Here is an 18,397-nt window from a genome sequence, read left to right as displayed (position 1 = left end):
TCTCGAACTTTGGGTAAGAACAATTAGTTATTTTTGAAGATGTTTTATTAGTGTTTTTTATTTTTTCTATTTGGATTTAAAAATTTTAATCATTTTATTATTATTATTAAACTTATATTTTGTTAAATATGATATTCTTTTTTATAATATTTTTAAAAATATTTATTTTATATAAATACATTAAATATATTTTACTCATTTAACTCGTAGTCGAATCCGGTTGATCCGATGATCTGGTGAACTGAGAGCTAGTCCAGTTCACCATCCGGATCGGATTTCAAAACATTGCCTAAAACAAAAGTAATGGGCCGACGCTCCTAAGCCCATTATAATTAAACCGACTTACCTGATATTGTGAATGCCTATATAAAGAGGTCGCGATGTTTGTTCGTTCACTAAAAAAAAAAAAAAAAAAAATCACTCTCTCTCACAATTGTTGTCGTTCTCTTTCAAATCCGTTTGCGAAGGCGACGATCATCGTCCTTCTTCTTCTTCTCTGCAAGTAAGGTTTCCTTGTTCTTCTTCTCTGCAAGTAAGGTTTCTATATCTCTAATTTGTTCTGATGAATTTATTCAGAGTTTTTTTATTATGCCGTAACCTAACCCTTGTTTTATTAGGTCGCATGAGGTTCGTTCAAGATTATTTGATTTAGGAAACGAAACCTTAATTAAGTTCTCACATTTTTAGTGCTAACACCGATACAAACTCATTACACGAACACATACACTAAACTGAAACATAATACACTAAACTGAAACATACACACAATGACACAAATGTAACTTCTATGCTCACGGTGAAACAAACATCTAAAATGCTATCACTGGTACAAACATATACGCATGACACGCACACATACGCTAAAACGAAAACGTAAATATTGTTCTCACAAACACGAACGCTAGTACTAATTAATAAGTTTTAAAAGTTAGAATTTTGTCTCATCCAAGATACAAATTATTTAGAAATTTTATCCCAATGATTGAAATCGTTTCAAAGTATATCATTAATTATCTATTAGGTAGAAGTTATAACAACCGACCAAGAGCAACCAACTATTTCATTACGTGAGCGTAGATGTATATTGATATCTACACCCAAAGATCTTGCGTTTGGTATTTACGATTTATTATACAACTTCTTGCAGAAGTAAAACGAAAATTGTTACTATACTAGTAGAGCCCCAAACGGTTTTCGTCGATTTTGAATCACTTGAACAACACAACTTACAATGTAAATAACATTTGATAAACTATATACATTTGTTGTCTTGATAAAACAACACAACTTACAATGTAAATAACATTTGATAAAACAAGGAGAAAAAATAGTGAAGCAATGTTGCTTCAACTTGCAAGAAACAAATAGGGGAAACTAGCTAGTATTGAATTCAATATACAGACAAAAACCGATTCAACACATAAATAACAAAAACCATGAGAATTTTATAAGTGGGCCAAAGAAATCTTAAGGAATAGAGATGGGATTTTTTGTCCAAAGAAAGCAAATCTAAATGACTTATTTACTTTTGGGTCGGACCCACAAGAAGATTTGATGTCTCACTTTCTCTTCTTTGTCTATATAAACACAAGTCACACACTATTCTCTAAAGTCTTCTTCTTCTTCTTCTCTTATTGTCACAAAACACTTTTTTTTCTTTTCTAAATGAGACAAAAGGGCCACAGACACGGACGAACAGTATCGCCCTGTGCCGGGTGTAAGCTTCTCCGGCGGAAGTGTGTGAAAGATTGCGTCTTTGCTCCATATTTTCCGTCTAAAGAACCTTACAAATTTGCCATTGTCCACAAGATTTTTGGTGCTAGTAATGTCAATAAGATGTTGCAGGTGAATATTCACTTCTCTAGCCATTTTTTTATTTTTTAAGCTGTGTAAAGGCTTGTGATATATATTCTCTTCTTGATTCAATTGTATCATTGTGTGATGTTAACCCGCAATTAAGATATTATAGTCGTGTAAGCTATAGGGAGAAAGGGGTTTGTATAATCTTCTTACCTAAATGTTCACATTTTAAATAAGTTTGGATGGATCATTCTGGTTGTTAAATTCTGTAAATTGTTTTTGATTTTTGCAATTTAACGTTTTAACAATTGGGGTTTGTTCGATCTTTTCAGTGTGATGATGACATTGCTTTATTAAAGATTTTTTGTTATTTTTGGAAAATATCGAAACCGCGTGTAAGAATATTGTAGGAAGTCTCTTTCTAGTTTGATATCAAAAGTCTACATTGTATGTCACGTTATAATTTGTTATCTTATGACAAAGTATGACGCGGTGAATAATTGATCCATGTCTAAAAGCGACTTCTTACTATTTTCCACTATTGAATAATGAATATTACTATGATATCATTGACAAAATCATTACAAACAATGAAACAACAAATGCATCACTTGTTTTAAACATACTTAAAATTATTATTTGATTATCACTAAAACTTCCATAATAAGGGGTGAAAGTAAATATTACAAATATCCTAATTAAGTTTATTAATTCACCGATCGTAGGAGCTATCGGAGAACCAACGGGGCGACGCCGTGAATTCTATGGTGTACGAGGCCAACGCGAGGGTGCAAGATCCTGTGTACGGACGTGTAGGGACAATTTCTTCATTACAAAGGCAACTCGAGGCTCTCCAAACTCAGCTCGCTTTTACTCAGGCCGAGTTGATGCATATAAGGACGCTCTGCCGTATTGACACCAAACCTTCGCCATACACAGCGAGCACCGTTACTTTCCCGACGAACAAAGACTTCTCTAGTGACGTCGACATGGCTTTTGTGTACGAGGATGGTTCCGGAGACTCCCTTTGGTCGTGCTAGCTTTTCAATTAGTACTCTATCTTTGCATTAGTTATAACTAAATAAATTATAAGATGTGTATATGAACAAGTATACGATTAAATTAATTTAAGTAGTTGTCTAGAGTAGTTATTATCAAGTAGCAGCTACAAGTATTAAGATTATGGACTTTATTTCTCTCTGCCTTCTTTTGGATGTATATGTTACATATTGATATGTTGGTTTATATCATTATAAAAACTTCAATTAAATTTCAAAGCAAAAAATATCTATTAAAATGCATTTAAGAGTTGGGACCAAAGCGAGAACACTTTACGAGGAAGAAACAGAACACTTTCCAAAACGAGATGTTTCTTTCTTTTTTGCGAAGCACAAGCACACTTTGCATGTCACTAAATCCCATCGAGAATACACATCACATACTACTACAATGGTTATGATCCTATCACATTGGGCAGTTCAAGATAATGGGCTTATGAAAGTTTAACGCATGTTTCGGTTAAGGAGGCCTTGGAAAGATAAATAGAGATCTTTGTTATCTTCCCCAAATATCTCGTCTGCTTTCCTCAGAGTTTCCTGTCAAAAGCATCAACTTTTTCAAATCTGTAATCTGGACATATCGAGAGGCAAAAACAAAAAATGGCGCACAAAAACTACAACTGGTTTTTTACCTCTCGGGTTTGCTTTTGAGCATTGAGCTCCTTGATGTTAGCTAAGAAGGAACTGAATTGTTCGTACGATAATCGGCTCCTGAGAATGATGGGTGAAAAAGATCAATAATTTGAAACTGTGATTAATGATAAAACCGACACTTGTTAGGACAAAGACAAACTGATGAAAAGCCTCACCTAGCTTGCCGGAAAAATTCTTTACCATCCATCCGCGGTGTTCGAGCTGAAAAAAAAGAGTTTTATACATTAATATCTATGAGAGAAGCATATACTTGAGCTTTACCAATTTATACAAGCAACATTCTCATTAAGATCCTATGAACCTGGGAGTGTGCGGTGGCGAGGAGGAGAATTTGCAGCTGATGACTGCTGACTTGATGGGTACCAGAGAGTTGCCTTTGTAGGAGAAACCGCACCTGATGTCCTTTTAGGAGAACCTGCTGCAGAATAGCCTCGAGGGGATACACTTGTGGAGATGATCTTTGGTGTTGCGGTTGGTGTGAGACGTGGAGAGATGTACGGTGTCATTGAAAATTTGTTTCCAGTGTATTTTGAAGCTGTAGATTAAAAACTCATACGTTGTTCACCAGTTGCAGCACAGAGATAAAAGCAGAAATAACAGAGGATATTTGATTCCATGTTACCTTCCACACCTGGATTGGTCATGTCTGTAGATCCACTGTAGTTTGTTGAGTGCGCATGGGTTCTTTCATCTGCATTTTTGAAAGATAGTTAGCTCACAGATGGACCAAAACAAGACAACTCTTTAATTGCGAATTGAATATTGATGCAGTACCTTTGCCTGGGTATGATCCAGGAATTGACTGGTCGCATGTCCTGATATCAACAGGTTCTGTTTGCTGTAATAACAAATGGAGAAGGAGCAAACTATCAATCTCTTAAATCAGAGGCCAGAAGCTTGCAAGATAGAGAGTAATAGTAGGAAATGTTTTAGTCCCTCACTGGAGTGCACTAAAAACAAAAGCTTGAATCTCTTACCGGAGGACCACTCTCATCGCTCAGGGATTTGATTAACTGCCGCTTGAATGTCTCCAACTAAAAAAGTAGAAACATTAGCTCCCAAAAGTATATGATATGAAACTCTCTTGCAACACAAAATCAAACATGCATCAGAAAACCAAACAAAAAAGTATCACCTTAGCCAAATCACGAGTGAGTTTTGTTACAGTCATTGCCAGTGAATCCTTCTCCTTAGTTAGGTTCATCTTTAGCAGAAAAAGAAAGACAGTTACAGTCTATAAGAGCGTGACACCATAATCATTTGTTATACTTGACCAGATATGTTCATACACTGATTGGATAAGAGCAAACAAATCTCAATATACAGACCACAGCTGAATAAATAACTACCTATATACCAAATTCACAGCATTATACAACACTTCTCAAGTCTAAACATCAAACCAATACACCAAATATTAAATCAAACACACAAAATTGTCCTCTAACACACAAAAAAAAATCCAGAATCTAATTAGTCATTCCCCTAAGACTATGTCTCCATCAACAAGAAATTATCTCGGCAGAATTGGATACTGAAACGAAATTATAATAAAAACTCACATTGTCCTCGAGAACAATCTTCAATCTCGAATCAGCCTCGCGGCAATCGCTCTCAAGGCGAGAAGCCTTCTCCTCAAGCTCACGCACAGCATTCTCCTTATCCACAAGCTTCTGCCTCAATTCCACCACCTCAGAGTCTAGATTAGAGACCCTTGAAGCTATCGCCATTGACGTGATCTTTCTAGCGAGATCCAGCTGCTCAAAAGGGTCCATCGGAATCACCGACAGAACCTCTTCGGGGAGCTCGAAATCTAGCTGGTCGTCTCCCATTTCTCCGCCCCCCCCTTAACGTCCCCTTCTACGCCGGAGATAAGGTTAGAGATTGAACCCTTAAAATTTTGGAGATGACAACCCCCGAGAAGATAGATTAGGGTTTTCAGCTCTGAAATTGTCCGAATGCCTTAGTTGTTGTTTGTTGTTTGTTGTTGCAGAAGACAAAACGCCTTTACACTTGTCATTTTGTCATTGGCTATCTATCTTTTTCTTGTCTCTATTTTGAATTTTAAGAAAACCACTTTTTCATTAATTTCCCTCCAAACTAAAGAAAAAAAAAAAAAAAAAAAAAAAAACAACAATTTTATATTTCTCACAATTGTATTTACAAAAATAAAATCAAGAAAATTAAATTGTGAGTGCATATTTGGTCCTACATTTCAAAAAGACAAATAATGACGTGAAATCGCATTTAATTTTATGTGGTTTTAAAATATAGTATAATAATACTGCATATTGGCCTGTTGGGTAATAATATAAATAATAAAATCCTCAAAAAGTTATTAGAATTGCAATAATAAAGGTTTCAGCAATTTTGTAGTTATGAAGTTGAGATGTCACATCTAATGCAGTTGAGCAGAAGAAAATACCAGACACGTATTGAAATGCATATCAATTTCGTATCTGCGTATATTCAAATTTCCTTAAATGTATAAAAACATATCCGGTTTTTTCCGGTTTGCATTAATTATTTGGACGATTTAATCGATCCTAATCTCCTACACGTCGGTTGTATCGCCCGGTATATCATCGAAAACCGGACTATACAGTACTACCAAAATCGATGAGAGAGACAAGTATCGGCTTTGAGCATTTATTGCATTGTTTGTTCGGTACAGAGTGGGTCTCGTCGAGTATGTCTGATTGTCTGTGTGCGTATACATACACAAAAATCACACACACGTATACGGTATACTATTATTATATATACACACATCTCGACGCGAAGAAAGAAAAAAACATCGATATCTTCTTCTGAGAATTCTTTCTTTAGCTAACAAGAAAAAAGAAGGATGTATTTTCTTCAAGTTGCAGCTTATCACTTGTTCTTCAACGCATCTCAGATATGTTATCTTCTTGCCCTAATTATTCTTGTCTTTCTCAGATTCTTCGATGTGTTCCAAAATATCTCAGCAGTAAATCAAGTCGGCGAGCTTGGAACGACGTCGTTGTTGAGGTTCACCGATAAACAACAAGCTCAGGGAGATTTTAATGTAACATTCTCTGGTGTTTTCCTAGCATCTGCAATCAAAGATATTGCTGGTATAGTTTTGTAGTTAATTTTGTGTTGTTTATGTACTTATCGTTATAATTAAATCATAATTAATAATGATGTTAGAAGCAGACGTTCCAGTCTCATCACGATCATAAGTTCCTTTACTTAATTCTTTCATTTTTTTTTTTAAGAACTAATTAAACCTTGATTGGGTTAGACCGGAACTTATAGAACAGTGATTATCATATAAGTGGTATTGTTATTGTCTGGTTTGGTATCAAGCAACGAACGTTCGTAATAGGAGAAAGAAAATGTTTTATTCGGTTTGATATCATGAGTTCGTGACAGTTAATATATACTGTATTAATTAGTCTACGGCAGTCAGATAAAAAACAACAATGAATGCCAATTGCCAACCAATCAAGGACTCTGAATAAGACAGTCTTCCAAGCTCGATCCTATATATATAGACCGGTTTAAAAATAAGTTATTTTGGCAAAAAGTAGCCGCAAATTATCGATTCATCAAGAAATGTCCTAATCGCCAACTTAGTTTAATTTCCTCTTCAAATATTTCTATTTTTAGATTATTTGTTAATCTTAAACTTACATTTATAGTTTCGTTAATCGTATGTAATACTAAATACAGTTAATTGTATCTATAAATATAGTTAAATAATACACAAATGAATTATGTCCGATAAGAAAATAATGGACCTTCATCCATGCAAAGGCCCAAGCTGAACCTCAATTATATTGGGCCGAACCAATAGGTCTCACTTATTTTGCTTTAATTTTCTTTTTATCTTATTTGAGATATATATATATATTATTTTTTTTGTTTTCATAAGGTCATGTATAAGATATTGTCTGATTGATAACATACCTAAAACTGTACAGAAAAAGCTGTAAGTTTTTACGGAATAGTGCAAAATAAAGTTTTTAATAAAGTTTTTAATAGTGCAAAATAGAGTTGTACAAAAAAACTAAAAATAAAGCTTTTAATAAAGTTTTTTGTGATTGATAAAAAATCAAAACTGTTTAAATAGTAAAACTTTGTTTTTGTCGCCAACCATTAATGACTTTATAAAAATAAAATAATTAAACTGTAATCTAATATATAAAGAAAAATAAGAAGGGTCCGTACTGAGGGTAAGAGAGAACAAAAAGAAGGACAGGCAGAGAGTTGGTGGGTCACACTCTGTATGAATAAATGACCGTACAACCAAACCCACCTGCCACTCTTTAATACCTTTAATTACACGTCATTTAACCCAAAAATGTTTCTTTATTTTGATTTTTTTTTTGATATTACTATTTATAATAGTAATAATAAAAATAACTTTTGAATTGAATATTTGAACCCATCCATTTTCTAGGAATATCACTTATAACTACATACGTATATATGGAAACTGTTGAAAAGTCGTACCGGAGAACTTGATAGAAATGTCGTTTCAGTTTGTTTTTTTCTGTAAAACATGCCGTTTAGTTTATGTAACATTTAAATTTATAAATAATAACAAAATCGTAAATTTCCAAAACGCTATGGGACAAGAGTATCGTGAACAACTTGTCTAGTGACTCCGAACTCTGTCGATGTTTTGTGTGTTATGCCTCGATGTCTTTTATTTACATACTTTGTCACTATTTGAGGTTTTTTTTTTCCTGCGACAAGTAATTATACATTTGTGAGACATGCGAATGACGTTTAGCAGACAAGAAGTACTTATTTAAATGAACCAAAAAATGTATTTGTAATGTTGAGAAACTTATAAATCTTGTCGGGCAGATCACGAAGAATAGAAATAAACGTAAAACAAATCATACTGTATACGTTTTTAAGAATATCACTAAACAAATAAATAAAGTTATCATGAAAACAAATTAATTATAATGAAAACGAAGGGCCGGCTTAATATGATTTTACTTGTAGTACTATTCTATTTGACTTCTTGGTCTTCGAGTAATCTTAAAGAATGTTGAACTTTAAATTAGCCGCAGATATCTCATCAAACCATCTGTAATCTATTGACCAATTTTTCTTACAAAAACAAACAAAAAACTCAGAATATTTTTATTTATTATACTATGAATCAACTCTACTGAACCACCAACCACACAAATAAGGTTAATCAAAACATTTCCTGTTTCTTTCATCTTTGACCTTAATGACGTAAGAACAACTTGTTAATCATACTCTATTCTGATTTTAATCGAAATCACGGACTATTTCGATTGATTGGTTTAAACTCCACTAGCTCCATTTATATAAATTTATATTATTAGCTAATATTAATCCACACACCACGAAAAATAAAATAGAGATAGGTTTATCATCAACTCATCACTATGTTAATGGCAAATTAATTAGGTCAAATTTATTTCAGTTGATAATTTTGTAAGTCCATTAACAATACGTTTTTTGTTTTACGTAGTAGAATTGTACTCCCTATTTTAAAATTGTACAAGCTCAAATAAAAGTAAATTTCTCGGATGTTGTACCTGGCAAGTACTTGCTTATGTACCCTCGCCTCTATGTTCTCGTCATAATCTTTACATGTCTTGTCTCTCTCTATATATATATTACTACTAGCAACCTCTCTCTCTCTCTCTCTCTCTCGTTTTCAAATTTATCTCTCATTATACTTTAAACCGCCGGAGTCAAATGAAGCATCTCATCCGCCGCCTCTCTAGAGTCGCCGACTCATCTTCCGAGTTCTCCATCCGCCGTTCAGCTTCCTCCTTCCGTAACCGCCGCGGTCACCACCGTATCCACGCGCCGCCTCCGTGGTCGATATGTCCGGCGAGAAGAGTCAACACCGTCCCCGCCGGTCACGTGCCTGTCTACGTCGGCGAAGAGATGGAGAGGTTTGTTGTGAGCGCAGAGCTTATGAACCACCCGGTCTTCGTCGGTCTGCTTAACCGGTCAGCCCAAGAATACGGTTACGCTCAGAAAGGAGTTCTTCATATCCCTTGCCACGTCATCGTGTTTGAGCGCGTGGTGGAGACGCTCCGGTTAGGGGGATTCGAGGAATCCGGTGAGAATATACAGGATCTCGTCGCTTCTTTGCTTGCCGGTGATGATGAGTTGATACTTGAAACTACAGAGTAGCTAGCTTTTGAACATGAATAATCCAAATTCGGCGATTTGATATTTTCTCTGTTTTTTTTTTTTTTTTCAAGTTTCCGTTTTCTATATCTCGATTTTGTAAATATATATACTTTGCTCACTTAAATCTTTGTTTTAGCCGATCAAGAAACATAATATGAGAATGATATAATCTGAAAATGCAGAAATTGAAACGTCTTTGGGGGGGTTTTGGCCGCCAATATAAAAAGCGTAAAATAACAACAACAGAGAAGACGAAAGAAACGTGCGTCCCACACGTTATATGTACCGTTTGGTTTATGAATCAGATTAGCTCAATTTCGGAATTGCACGTTTTAGTTATACAAGTCATAGGTGTGCTACCAAGAAACCGTACGAGTTGGTACATTTATGGATTTCGACCACCGCAAACTTAGGACTACAAAATTCGATTTCAACTATGTAACAAACAATTGAGCTTACAGGAAAGAAAAAAAATGGGAATCTGAACAGTTGATTTGTTTCATTAGTTTAATATACTACTGATCAAGTCATACATACTACTAGGAAGGATATGTTCTGCATCCACAAACGGAAAAAACGAAGATATTAAGTTCCCGAAAATGGTAATTTATAGACAAGCACCTGGTTAGTTTCGTCATTTTCTAATAAAGCATGGAGTTGTGTGCACCGTACGGATCCATCAGATAAAACGTCCAAGGGATCCATTGATATTTAAATATATAAAGATATACTACTATATATACAAGTATATCTTTATATAATTGCACAGTCGACATGCACTCTGTTTTTGTTGGCGTATACTTTTTTAGAGCTTTTGTAAAATAAAATTATACAGAAATTATAGATAAGAGGTTATTAGTTGCATATCAGCAAGCGTATACTCCCTCCGATCCCATATAAGTGTCGTTCTAGGACATTTTTATTTTATTTTATTAAGTGTCGTTAGTTTTGGAAAATAGAATAACACAACCAAAATTACTAATATACCCTTAATTAAACTAACACAGATTACTAAAACTGAAAATACCAAATATTGAAAATATTACATCAACATACTGCATTAATGATGGATATCACAAGAGTCACTTAACAATATATATTGGGTTAGTTACAAACCTGAAAAGCAACAAAATGGCAAATCCAGTGCAAGTAGAAAAAAATGGAGATAAGCAAACTAATGTCAAAGTGGTGGATGCTTTTGATCTCAACAAAGTCCCTGAGAAAGAAGAAGACTTTCATTTGAGCAAGGAGATTACTGATGTGAAGCCAAAAGTGGTGCATGACTTTGATCTCAACAAACACTTCATTGCGGAAGGAGAAATTCATCCTGACAAAGAGATACAAGACATGATTCTGACATTCTATAAAATTTATTTTCCATATTATTACTAGATTTTGCTGTTGAATTTTCTACTAGTGGTCTCTTCTTTATATGATCACCAATAAGTTATCCTATGGTTTGTTCTCCAAATAATAAAAAAAAGAGAAATCCAGTTTCAAAATATCAGAGGTTCACATATCCATACCAGAAACAAGCAACAAAAAACAAATGTTTCAACGATGAAGCGATCAAAGTGGTTCACGTAAAAAGAAATGATCTTTTACACCTTTCAATGGCTTCTTTGAAGTTATCTTCATCCATTGCTAGCATCTTGGACTTAACTAAATCCTAAATTTTCAAGGAAAAAGAGAGATGAAAACAAGGAATCACAAGACAAGTAAAGCTTGCTAACTGGTTGCTGAGTAACAAAAGTGAGGATACCTCCATTGTGACATTTCACGCTTCAGGTAGCATCTAAGCAACATTGCTTCAGTTCTTTTCTTATCTGTGAGTGAAAATTGGTCGGTCTAAAATATGGAAGCAGTAAAGAAGGAGTCGCAAGAACCTGGAAAGAATATATCTATTCAGAGATATATTTGCCATAGTACTCCAAAAACCTGGGATTAGAGTATGTACCTTCTTGTTGAGACATCATGATAGCCTCTTCTCTGCAAAAAAACAGTCGTACCTTTGATGTGAAACAAATATTGGAAAGAAAGGAAAGGGAAAATAGTCAAAACTGAAATCAGTAAGAATAAATCAACTGCGGTGCTTACTGTGATATTGATGCAGCGGCTCATCTTGCAAAACATGTCATTTGCTAAACGCTGGAATACTATAAACAAGGACGAAGTGATTGAACAACCAAACTAAAATTACCATCATCATCAAGCTGCAACTAAACAAAGCTTCAGACTTGAGATCAGATGTAATTTTTTAAAAAATCTTCTTCAAGTTAACAAGAATACTAACCTTGTTCTCCAACAAAGTGATCTTGAGTTTCTTCATTTTCGTTTGCTCTTGATCCAAAATGGAGAATATGGATTGACATCAATAACAGTACATATAAATCAACTAAAAAAAAATTCAACTTACCTTGGTCTCCAATGTGATCTTCATTTTCTTCATACAATTCATCGGCATGTAGTTCTAAAATATCAGCAACTGATTCATCTGTTGGATTGATGTTGAGATTGATAACGATGGTACTTTCAGATGATGACAAAGTCCCTGAGAAAGAAGAAGACTTTCATTTGAGCAAGGAGATTACTGATGTGAAGCCAAAAGTGGTGCATGACTTTGATCTCAACAAACACTTCATTGCGGAAGGAGAAATTCATCCTGACAAAGAGATACAAGACATGATTCTGACATTCTATAAAATTTATTTTCCATATTATTACTAGATTTTGCTGTTGAATTTTCTACTAGTGGTCTCTTCTTTATATGATCACCAATAAGTTATCCTATGGTTTGTTCTCCAAATAATAAAAAAAAGAGAAATCCAGTTTCAAAATATCAGAGGTTCACATATCCATACCAGAAACAAGCAACAAAAAACAAATGTTTCAACGATGAAGCGATCAAAGTGGTTCACGTAAAAAGAAATGATCTTTTACACCTTTCAATGGCTTCTTTGAAGTTATCTTCATCCATTGCTAGCATCTTGGACTTAACTAAATCCTAAATTTTCAAGGAAAAAGAGAGATGAAAACAAGGAATCACAAGACAAGTAAAGCTTGCTAACTGGTTGCTGAGTAACAAAAGTGAGGATACCTCCATTGTGACATTTCACGCTTCAGGTAGCATCTAAGCAACATTGCTTCAGTTCTTTTCTTATCTGTGAGTGAAAATTGGTCGGTCTAAAATATGGAAGCAGTAAAGAAGGAGTCGCAAGAACCTGGAAAGAATATATCTATTCAGAGATATATTTGCCATAGTACTCCAAAAACCTGGGATTAGAGTATGTACCTTCTTGTTGAGACATCATGATAGCCTCTTCTCTGCAAAAAAACAGTCGTACCTTTGATGTGAAACAAATATTGGAAAGAAAGGAAAGGGAAAATAGTCAAAACTGAAATCAGTAAGAATAAATCAACTGCGGTGCTTACTGTGATATTGATGCAGCGGCTCATCTTGCAAAACATGTCATTTGCTAAACGCTGGAATACTATAAACAAGGACGAAGTGATTGAACAACCAAACTAAAATTACCATCATCATCAAGCTGCAACTAAACAAAGCTTCAGACTTGAGATCAGATGTAATTTTTTAAAAAATCTTCTTCAAGTTAACAAGAATACTAACCTTGTTCTCCAACAAAGTGATCTTGAGTTTCTTCATTTTCGTTTGCTCTTGATCCAAAATGGAGAATATGGATTGACATCAATAACAGTACATATAAATCAACTAAAAAAAAATTCAACTTACCTTGGTCTCCAATGTGATCTTCATTTTCTTCATACAATTCATCGGCATGTAGTTCTAAAATATCAGCAACTGATTCATCTGTTGGATTGATGTTGAGATTGATAACGATGGTACTTTCAGATGATGCTATAATCGTTACAGCTGGATCTACATCTGCTTCCATTGTTTCCTCACCCGCAAGAACGTAGCCACCGTCATCTCTTAAACCTCCATATTCAGAATCATGATCATCACTATTCGCTGGAATGGTATTCAAATCAAAGGAATGGTTTGTATTTTCTGAAAGTGAAAGATTTAGATCGAAGTTAGCCATGGAAGATGATCAATAAAATTCACGTTACTCCAAATATAAAGAATTGTGAAAATATTTGAATTTTAATTCTTGCCTCCATTAGCTTTCTTCTTCTATGAATTTTTTTCCTTTCCCTCCACTTCTATTCATCGTAGTCATGGAAGTATTTAATTTAGTAAAAGTTGTTAGTAATTGAAATTGGGAAGAATACTAAAAGGCCAAATTGCAATGATTAAATGAATTAGAATCTGTGAATTTCATACACCATCGATACCATAATGGTCTATAGATGCTGAAACCAAATTAACAAAGGTCTAGACATGAGAAGATTAAAAATCAGAATTAGAATAAGAGGATACAGAGACAATACCTTTCACCTCTGCAACGACTGATAAAGCATCACAACCTTCTCAAAGAATTCAATGAGAAGCTCTCTAAGTCATACAAATGGAATCCTTCTTGCCAACTCTCTTTGCTCACCAACTCGCCGCCGCGCTTCTCCGTCTCCTCTGGATCTAGAGAGATTACATAAGTAGAATCTGTGAATTTCATACTATATTCATTACCATTCAAATTTATACAAACCTTGCTCAGTGTGCTAAGTCTTCCTCGTAGACTGAAAATCTTCTCTGGTTTTTCCAACTTACTGTACTTGATTCATGATTTGGAGAAGCCAACTTTGAAATTGACTTTGGAGCTTCTCTTTCATCTTCCAACAAAGCACCTGCAGTTGCTCTTCTAATACGCATACTCGGAGGCGGTGAATTGCGTTTCTTTGCCTGCAAAAAATCAAGATTTAAGCCATTGTTAAGTCTCTCTACAAAACCCTCTATGCTTAAGCCAATAGAGAAAAACACAGAGCAAAATGTACCAACTGAGGATTTAAAAGGAGTAAGAAGAATAGATGAAACAGAGCTCTTCGTCATCGTCTCTCTATTGCAAACACTTCTGCTTCACGGAAACTTTGGCCGATAAATCCTCTCAAAAGCACAAAATCAGAGGATTTTTGCAGATTGAAAGTTCACCAAAGAAGAAACCATCCTTAAAGCCATAATCGAAGCTAAAGCCTGGCACAAAGCTCAACAATCCCTTGTCAATTTGCATAAACCTCGGACGCTTGCAACCAATGAACCAAACCCAGCAAAGCTCTCTTGTTTTATCGACACCGCTTGGACCAGATCCTCAGAAAATTGTGGACTGGGTTGGATTATCAAAGATGCCCTAGGTTTCTCCCTTTTTGAAGGTTCAAGCTCCCATCGATTCACGGCGTCAGCTTTATCGACCGAAGCCATGGCTTTGAAAACAGTTATGGAGTCCGCTCTTGGTTTTGATTTGCTTCAGCTTGCACTCCCAATTGCTTATCTCCCTGATAAGATCAATTGAGGAATCAAGTGAATTGAGATTTATGTTTCTTAATCAACTAATCGGTGCAGACAAAATAAATTGGAGTTATGACTCTATTTTCGCAAAGAAAAAGATAAAGAAAAGAAAAAATAAAATAATTTATTGAATAAAAAAGAAAATAAAAAATAACATGGTAAATTAGTTTAATTTCAGAGATTAAGACAGTGAAATTGTTTGTTTTCTTAATCTACTAAAAAAAGTCGAGAACGACTTATATGGGATCGGAGGGAGTATTTAGTTTAGGTCAAACTTTAACCTTTCATTTACAGGTTTCAATTTTGTTTCCCCTTTCTATATAACATAACCTTAATTAAGGCTATCTGACACCGAAAGTTCTAAATGTACATAATACATATCACTACATTAATTGAGTGGATAATCCACTACTGCTTATTAGAATAAATCATTGTCAGCAAAATTTAAAAAAATGGTCTTACTATATATTAGTATACAGTATTTGCATTGGAATTTTTATATATTGACAAAAAGTATTACAACGATGGTAGCTATGATAAGTTGATAACGGTTGATCGTTAATCGTTTGTATATATATATACTACAGGTGGTCCAGTCGAAGACATTCGACCAAAATTACAACAACAACAAAAAAAATTATTTGTAATATAACCAACAAAAAGAAAACATGATATATATACATATATGGTTTTCTTTGTGTGTGTGTTTAATATAACTATTCAAAGTTAAAATCGATTATGCATATTTATATACATGTCTACAATTATATGAAGGAAATAAAATAGAAGCATTGTATCTTCAAAATTGTAATAGCCAAAACCAAAGCTCGTACAAACAATTAAAGCTATGAAAATACATTACTGTTACAATGACTCATGGTGATGATATTTTGGTAAATATAAAGAACAATTTAGAAAATGGATTATAGTATATAATAGCATTATCGGTTATAAATTATCATGTATCTATATATATACATATATCTGTAATAATGTTTTCGAGATGAATGATACGGTGTTGAACTATGTACTCCGGATTATCGAGATCTACAAAATAAAAAGAAGTAGCACGACTAGTGATGTGGCTGTCTATGATTGCTAAAAGCCTTTAAAGGTTGGTTTGGCAAATCTATGGCATATGTGTGCTAGTTCATTTCGTACGAAGTTGGGGAAACTAAATTAACAGCTAACTAGTTCGCATAAAGTAAAATAAGGTACATAAATAAAACAACAAAGCATGAGTTTGCAGCTGGCAACCTTAAATCCGTACACCAACTTTTGTAGTATATGGTTACACTTATTAAAATTTAAAAATACTAACTTCTGTATATATGTTTGTTTTTTTTTTTAGGTGAAAATTTTCGATAATTTTATAGCCGAGACCATGTTTGCTATAATTTCTTCTACATATGATCACTCGAACTTAAGGTATTAGAAACTACAAAATTTAGAGGGTTTTAGGGAGACACCACTAGATCAAGAATTGGTTAGTGTCTCTTATTAAAGGAATACTACTAATGATGTATTTACCACGACTTTGTATATCATAAATTCATACGCATATATGTGTGTAAGTAACTGAGTATTTATAATACCTGTATAAATTTACATACCGATAAGAAAAAAATGTTATGCTTATTTACATACCAATAACAACAACAGAGAAGTGTAATTTGGAAGAAACTTTTAAACTGAGATCACACAAATTAACATCGTATTGGGCCTGAGCTGGTTATGGTAATGTTAACTTCTAGATGGGTCTAAATTACTATGTAAGCTAACTTAGTGAAATCCAAGAACAGTAACGTCATTTAACCTCAAATTTTCCACCACACCTTTTCGAAATCCTAGCTGACTAAACATAGTCTGATAGTCGTAATAAGACAAAGGCTGAGGACTTATTAAAGACGGAGAGAGTGGAGACTGTAGGTAGAATCGTTACGGGCTGAGAAATAATGTGAAAACAAAAAACAAAAGGAATCTGAGAAAATGAAAGCAATGTTGGATACAAAAATGCTTGAGGTATATCGCACTAAATATATTATCAAAAATTGCATAATTAGGGAAGTTGAATTTTCGCTGTTTCCATGACCCTTTTTATTTAATAACGATTGACGTGCAATATAATGACGTTTGAATATTATTATTATTTACAATCAGAAATGGTATTTCTCCCTTTTCGGGATTGCCTTTGAAGCAATACTAAGTGCCAGCATAATTTAATGTAAGATGCTGACTTGAAGATTTTAGACTTTTCCTAAAAGATTTTTTAAAACTAACTCAAAAATGTTTTTAAGAGCATTAACTGGTATTTATTAGTAAAGGTCGCCATCCAATTAACTGGTTTTGTTTACACTAGCATGATTTTCTCGATAATTTATGTCCAAAAATATACAATACTATACCAAAAAGTTCACCTATGACCCCAAATAGAAACATGCGCAAGTGCGATGCAGTTTTATTGTTCGAATAATAACAAAACTTGTATATAGAGATGTTTTTGTTAGTTATATCACTATTCGGAACTTATATTTTGGATATGAGTTATCAAATTAATTTATAATAAGAATCGTTTATATCAGCTATATACGTGTTATTCATAAAATAAATAATTTTGCATACAGTAAAAAAGAAGAAGAAAATATGCAATTTTTTTTGTTTGTATTGAATGCATGCTATTAATCTGTTTTTGGACATGCTGAACCGTGGAGTTTATTATGTATATTAAACTTTGTTGCCAATAATCTTTAGTTTTAAATGTTTATTTAATTCAAATAATGTTATGATATAAAATCATGTATTGACACTTAAACTAAAGTTTGTAACAGTAGACTCATAAATAGACTAGAGCTTTCAATAACTTGATAAAGACAAATACCAACCAAAGCGTATAGCATACCGTAATCCATCAGGAATGTTTTTAATGAAAAAGTTATTCTACGAAGTTAGTTTAGGTCCTACTTATTAACGTATACATCTATTAGACTGCTGAAATTAATTTTATCAATATATATATATATATATATTATTTTTTCAATTAAATTATGTCAAGAACATACAATTTTATATTTTATTTCTGTCTTAATGCACTAAAAATAAATTAAAACTGAAACCCGGTACAAATTAAATTGGACTGATATTTTACATATAAGTAGAGTAGTAGTAGTATGTATCTGCGTGAGCATGAACTGATGAACGATAACATGCATCGTTGCCCTACGGAAGTGAAGTTTTTATTTATTTTATTGGTATCAACGTTAAGTTATGAAAGTGAAGTTACGTCAGCAAAACTTTAATG

At 33.7% G+C, this 18,397-nt stretch overlaps 4 protein-coding genes across 4 annotated transcripts; 3 read left to right on the top strand and 1 right to left on the bottom strand.

The window, feature by feature from the left end:
- Nucleotides 1-1,531: 1,531 nt before the first annotated feature.
- LOC104740336 (LOB domain-containing protein 3-like) lies at nt 1,532-3,043 on the top strand. Its single transcript, XM_019235747.2, has 2 exons — nt 1,532-1,845; nt 2,526-3,043. The coding sequence occupies exons 1-2, from the start codon at nt 1,666-1,668 to the stop codon at nt 2,838-2,840; spliced, it is 495 nt and encodes a 164-aa protein (XP_019091292.1). The 5' UTR covers nt 1,532-1,665; the 3' UTR covers nt 2,841-3,043.
- Nucleotides 3,044-3,070: 27 nt separating this feature from the next.
- On the bottom strand, nt 3,071-5,662 carry LOC104740335 (uncharacterized protein At4g15545). The gene is made up of 9 exons (XM_010460890.3): nt 5,075-5,662; nt 4,648-4,716; nt 4,490-4,546; nt 4,287-4,350; nt 4,135-4,203; nt 3,814-4,047; nt 3,668-3,713; nt 3,491-3,569; nt 3,071-3,395 (listed from the first exon to the last, which is right to left on the bottom strand). Exons 1-9 carry the CDS (start codon nt 5,342-5,344, stop codon nt 3,303-3,305), a joined length of 981 nt encoding a protein of 326 aa, XP_010459192.1. The 5' UTR covers nt 5,345-5,662; the 3' UTR covers nt 3,071-3,302.
- A 489-nt stretch (nt 5,663-6,151) lies between these two features.
- Nucleotides 6,152-6,691, top strand: LOC109128784 (uncharacterized). Its single transcript, XM_019235751.2, has one exon. It carries the CDS (start codon nt 6,361-6,363, stop codon nt 6,622-6,624), a length of 264 nt encoding a protein of 87 aa, XP_019091296.1. The 5' UTR covers nt 6,152-6,360; the 3' UTR covers nt 6,625-6,691.
- Nucleotides 6,692-8,951: 2,260 nt separating this feature from the next.
- LOC104743342 (auxin-responsive protein SAUR41) lies at nt 8,952-9,801 on the top strand. The gene has a single exon (XM_019235748.2). The coding sequence runs from the start codon at nt 9,231-9,233 to the stop codon at nt 9,675-9,677; it is 447 nt and encodes a 148-aa protein (XP_019091293.1). The 5' UTR covers nt 8,952-9,230; the 3' UTR covers nt 9,678-9,801.
- Nucleotides 9,802-18,397: the final 8,596 nt, after the last annotated feature.

The sequence above is a fragment of the Camelina sativa genome, chromosome 14 (assembly GCF_030686135.1).
Source record: "Camelina sativa cultivar CO46 ecotype springtype chromosome 14, ASM3068613v1".
Lineage (NCBI taxonomy): Eukaryota > Viridiplantae > Streptophyta > Magnoliopsida > Brassicales > Brassicaceae > Camelina > Camelina sativa.
The sequence above is the reverse complement of the archived record's forward strand: the minus strand, read 5'-3'. Positions and strand labels throughout refer to the sequence as shown.

Bases quoted from the DNA above. Each gene is read 5' to 3' on its own strand.
- LOC104743342 (XM_019235748.2), top strand. From the start codon at position 9,231: ATGAAGCATCTCATCCGCCGCCTCTCTAGAGTCGCCGACTCATCTTCC.
- LOC104740335 (XM_010460890.3), bottom strand. From the start codon at position 5,344: ATGGGAGACGACCAGCTAGATTTCGAGCTCCCCGAAGAGGTTCTGTCG. The intron at 4,547-4,647 runs GTGATACTTTTT...CTACTTTTTTAG, and splicing joins TCACTCGTGATTTGGCTAAG to TTGGAGACATTCAAGCGGCA. The intron at 3,396-3,490 runs GTAAAAAACCAG...TGCTTTTGACAG, and splicing joins CTCAAAAGCAAACCCGAGAG to GAAACTCTGAGGAAAGCAGA.
- LOC109128784 (XM_019235751.2), top strand. From the start codon at position 6,361: ATGTATTTTCTTCAAGTTGCAGCTTATCACTTGTTCTTCAACGCATCT.
- LOC104740336 (XM_019235747.2), top strand. From the start codon at position 1,666: ATGAGACAAAAGGGCCACAGACACGGACGAACAGTATCGCCCTGTGCC. The intron at 1,846-2,525 runs GTGAATATTCAC...CACCGATCGTAG, and splicing joins ATGTCAATAAGATGTTGCAG to GAGCTATCGGAGAACCAACG.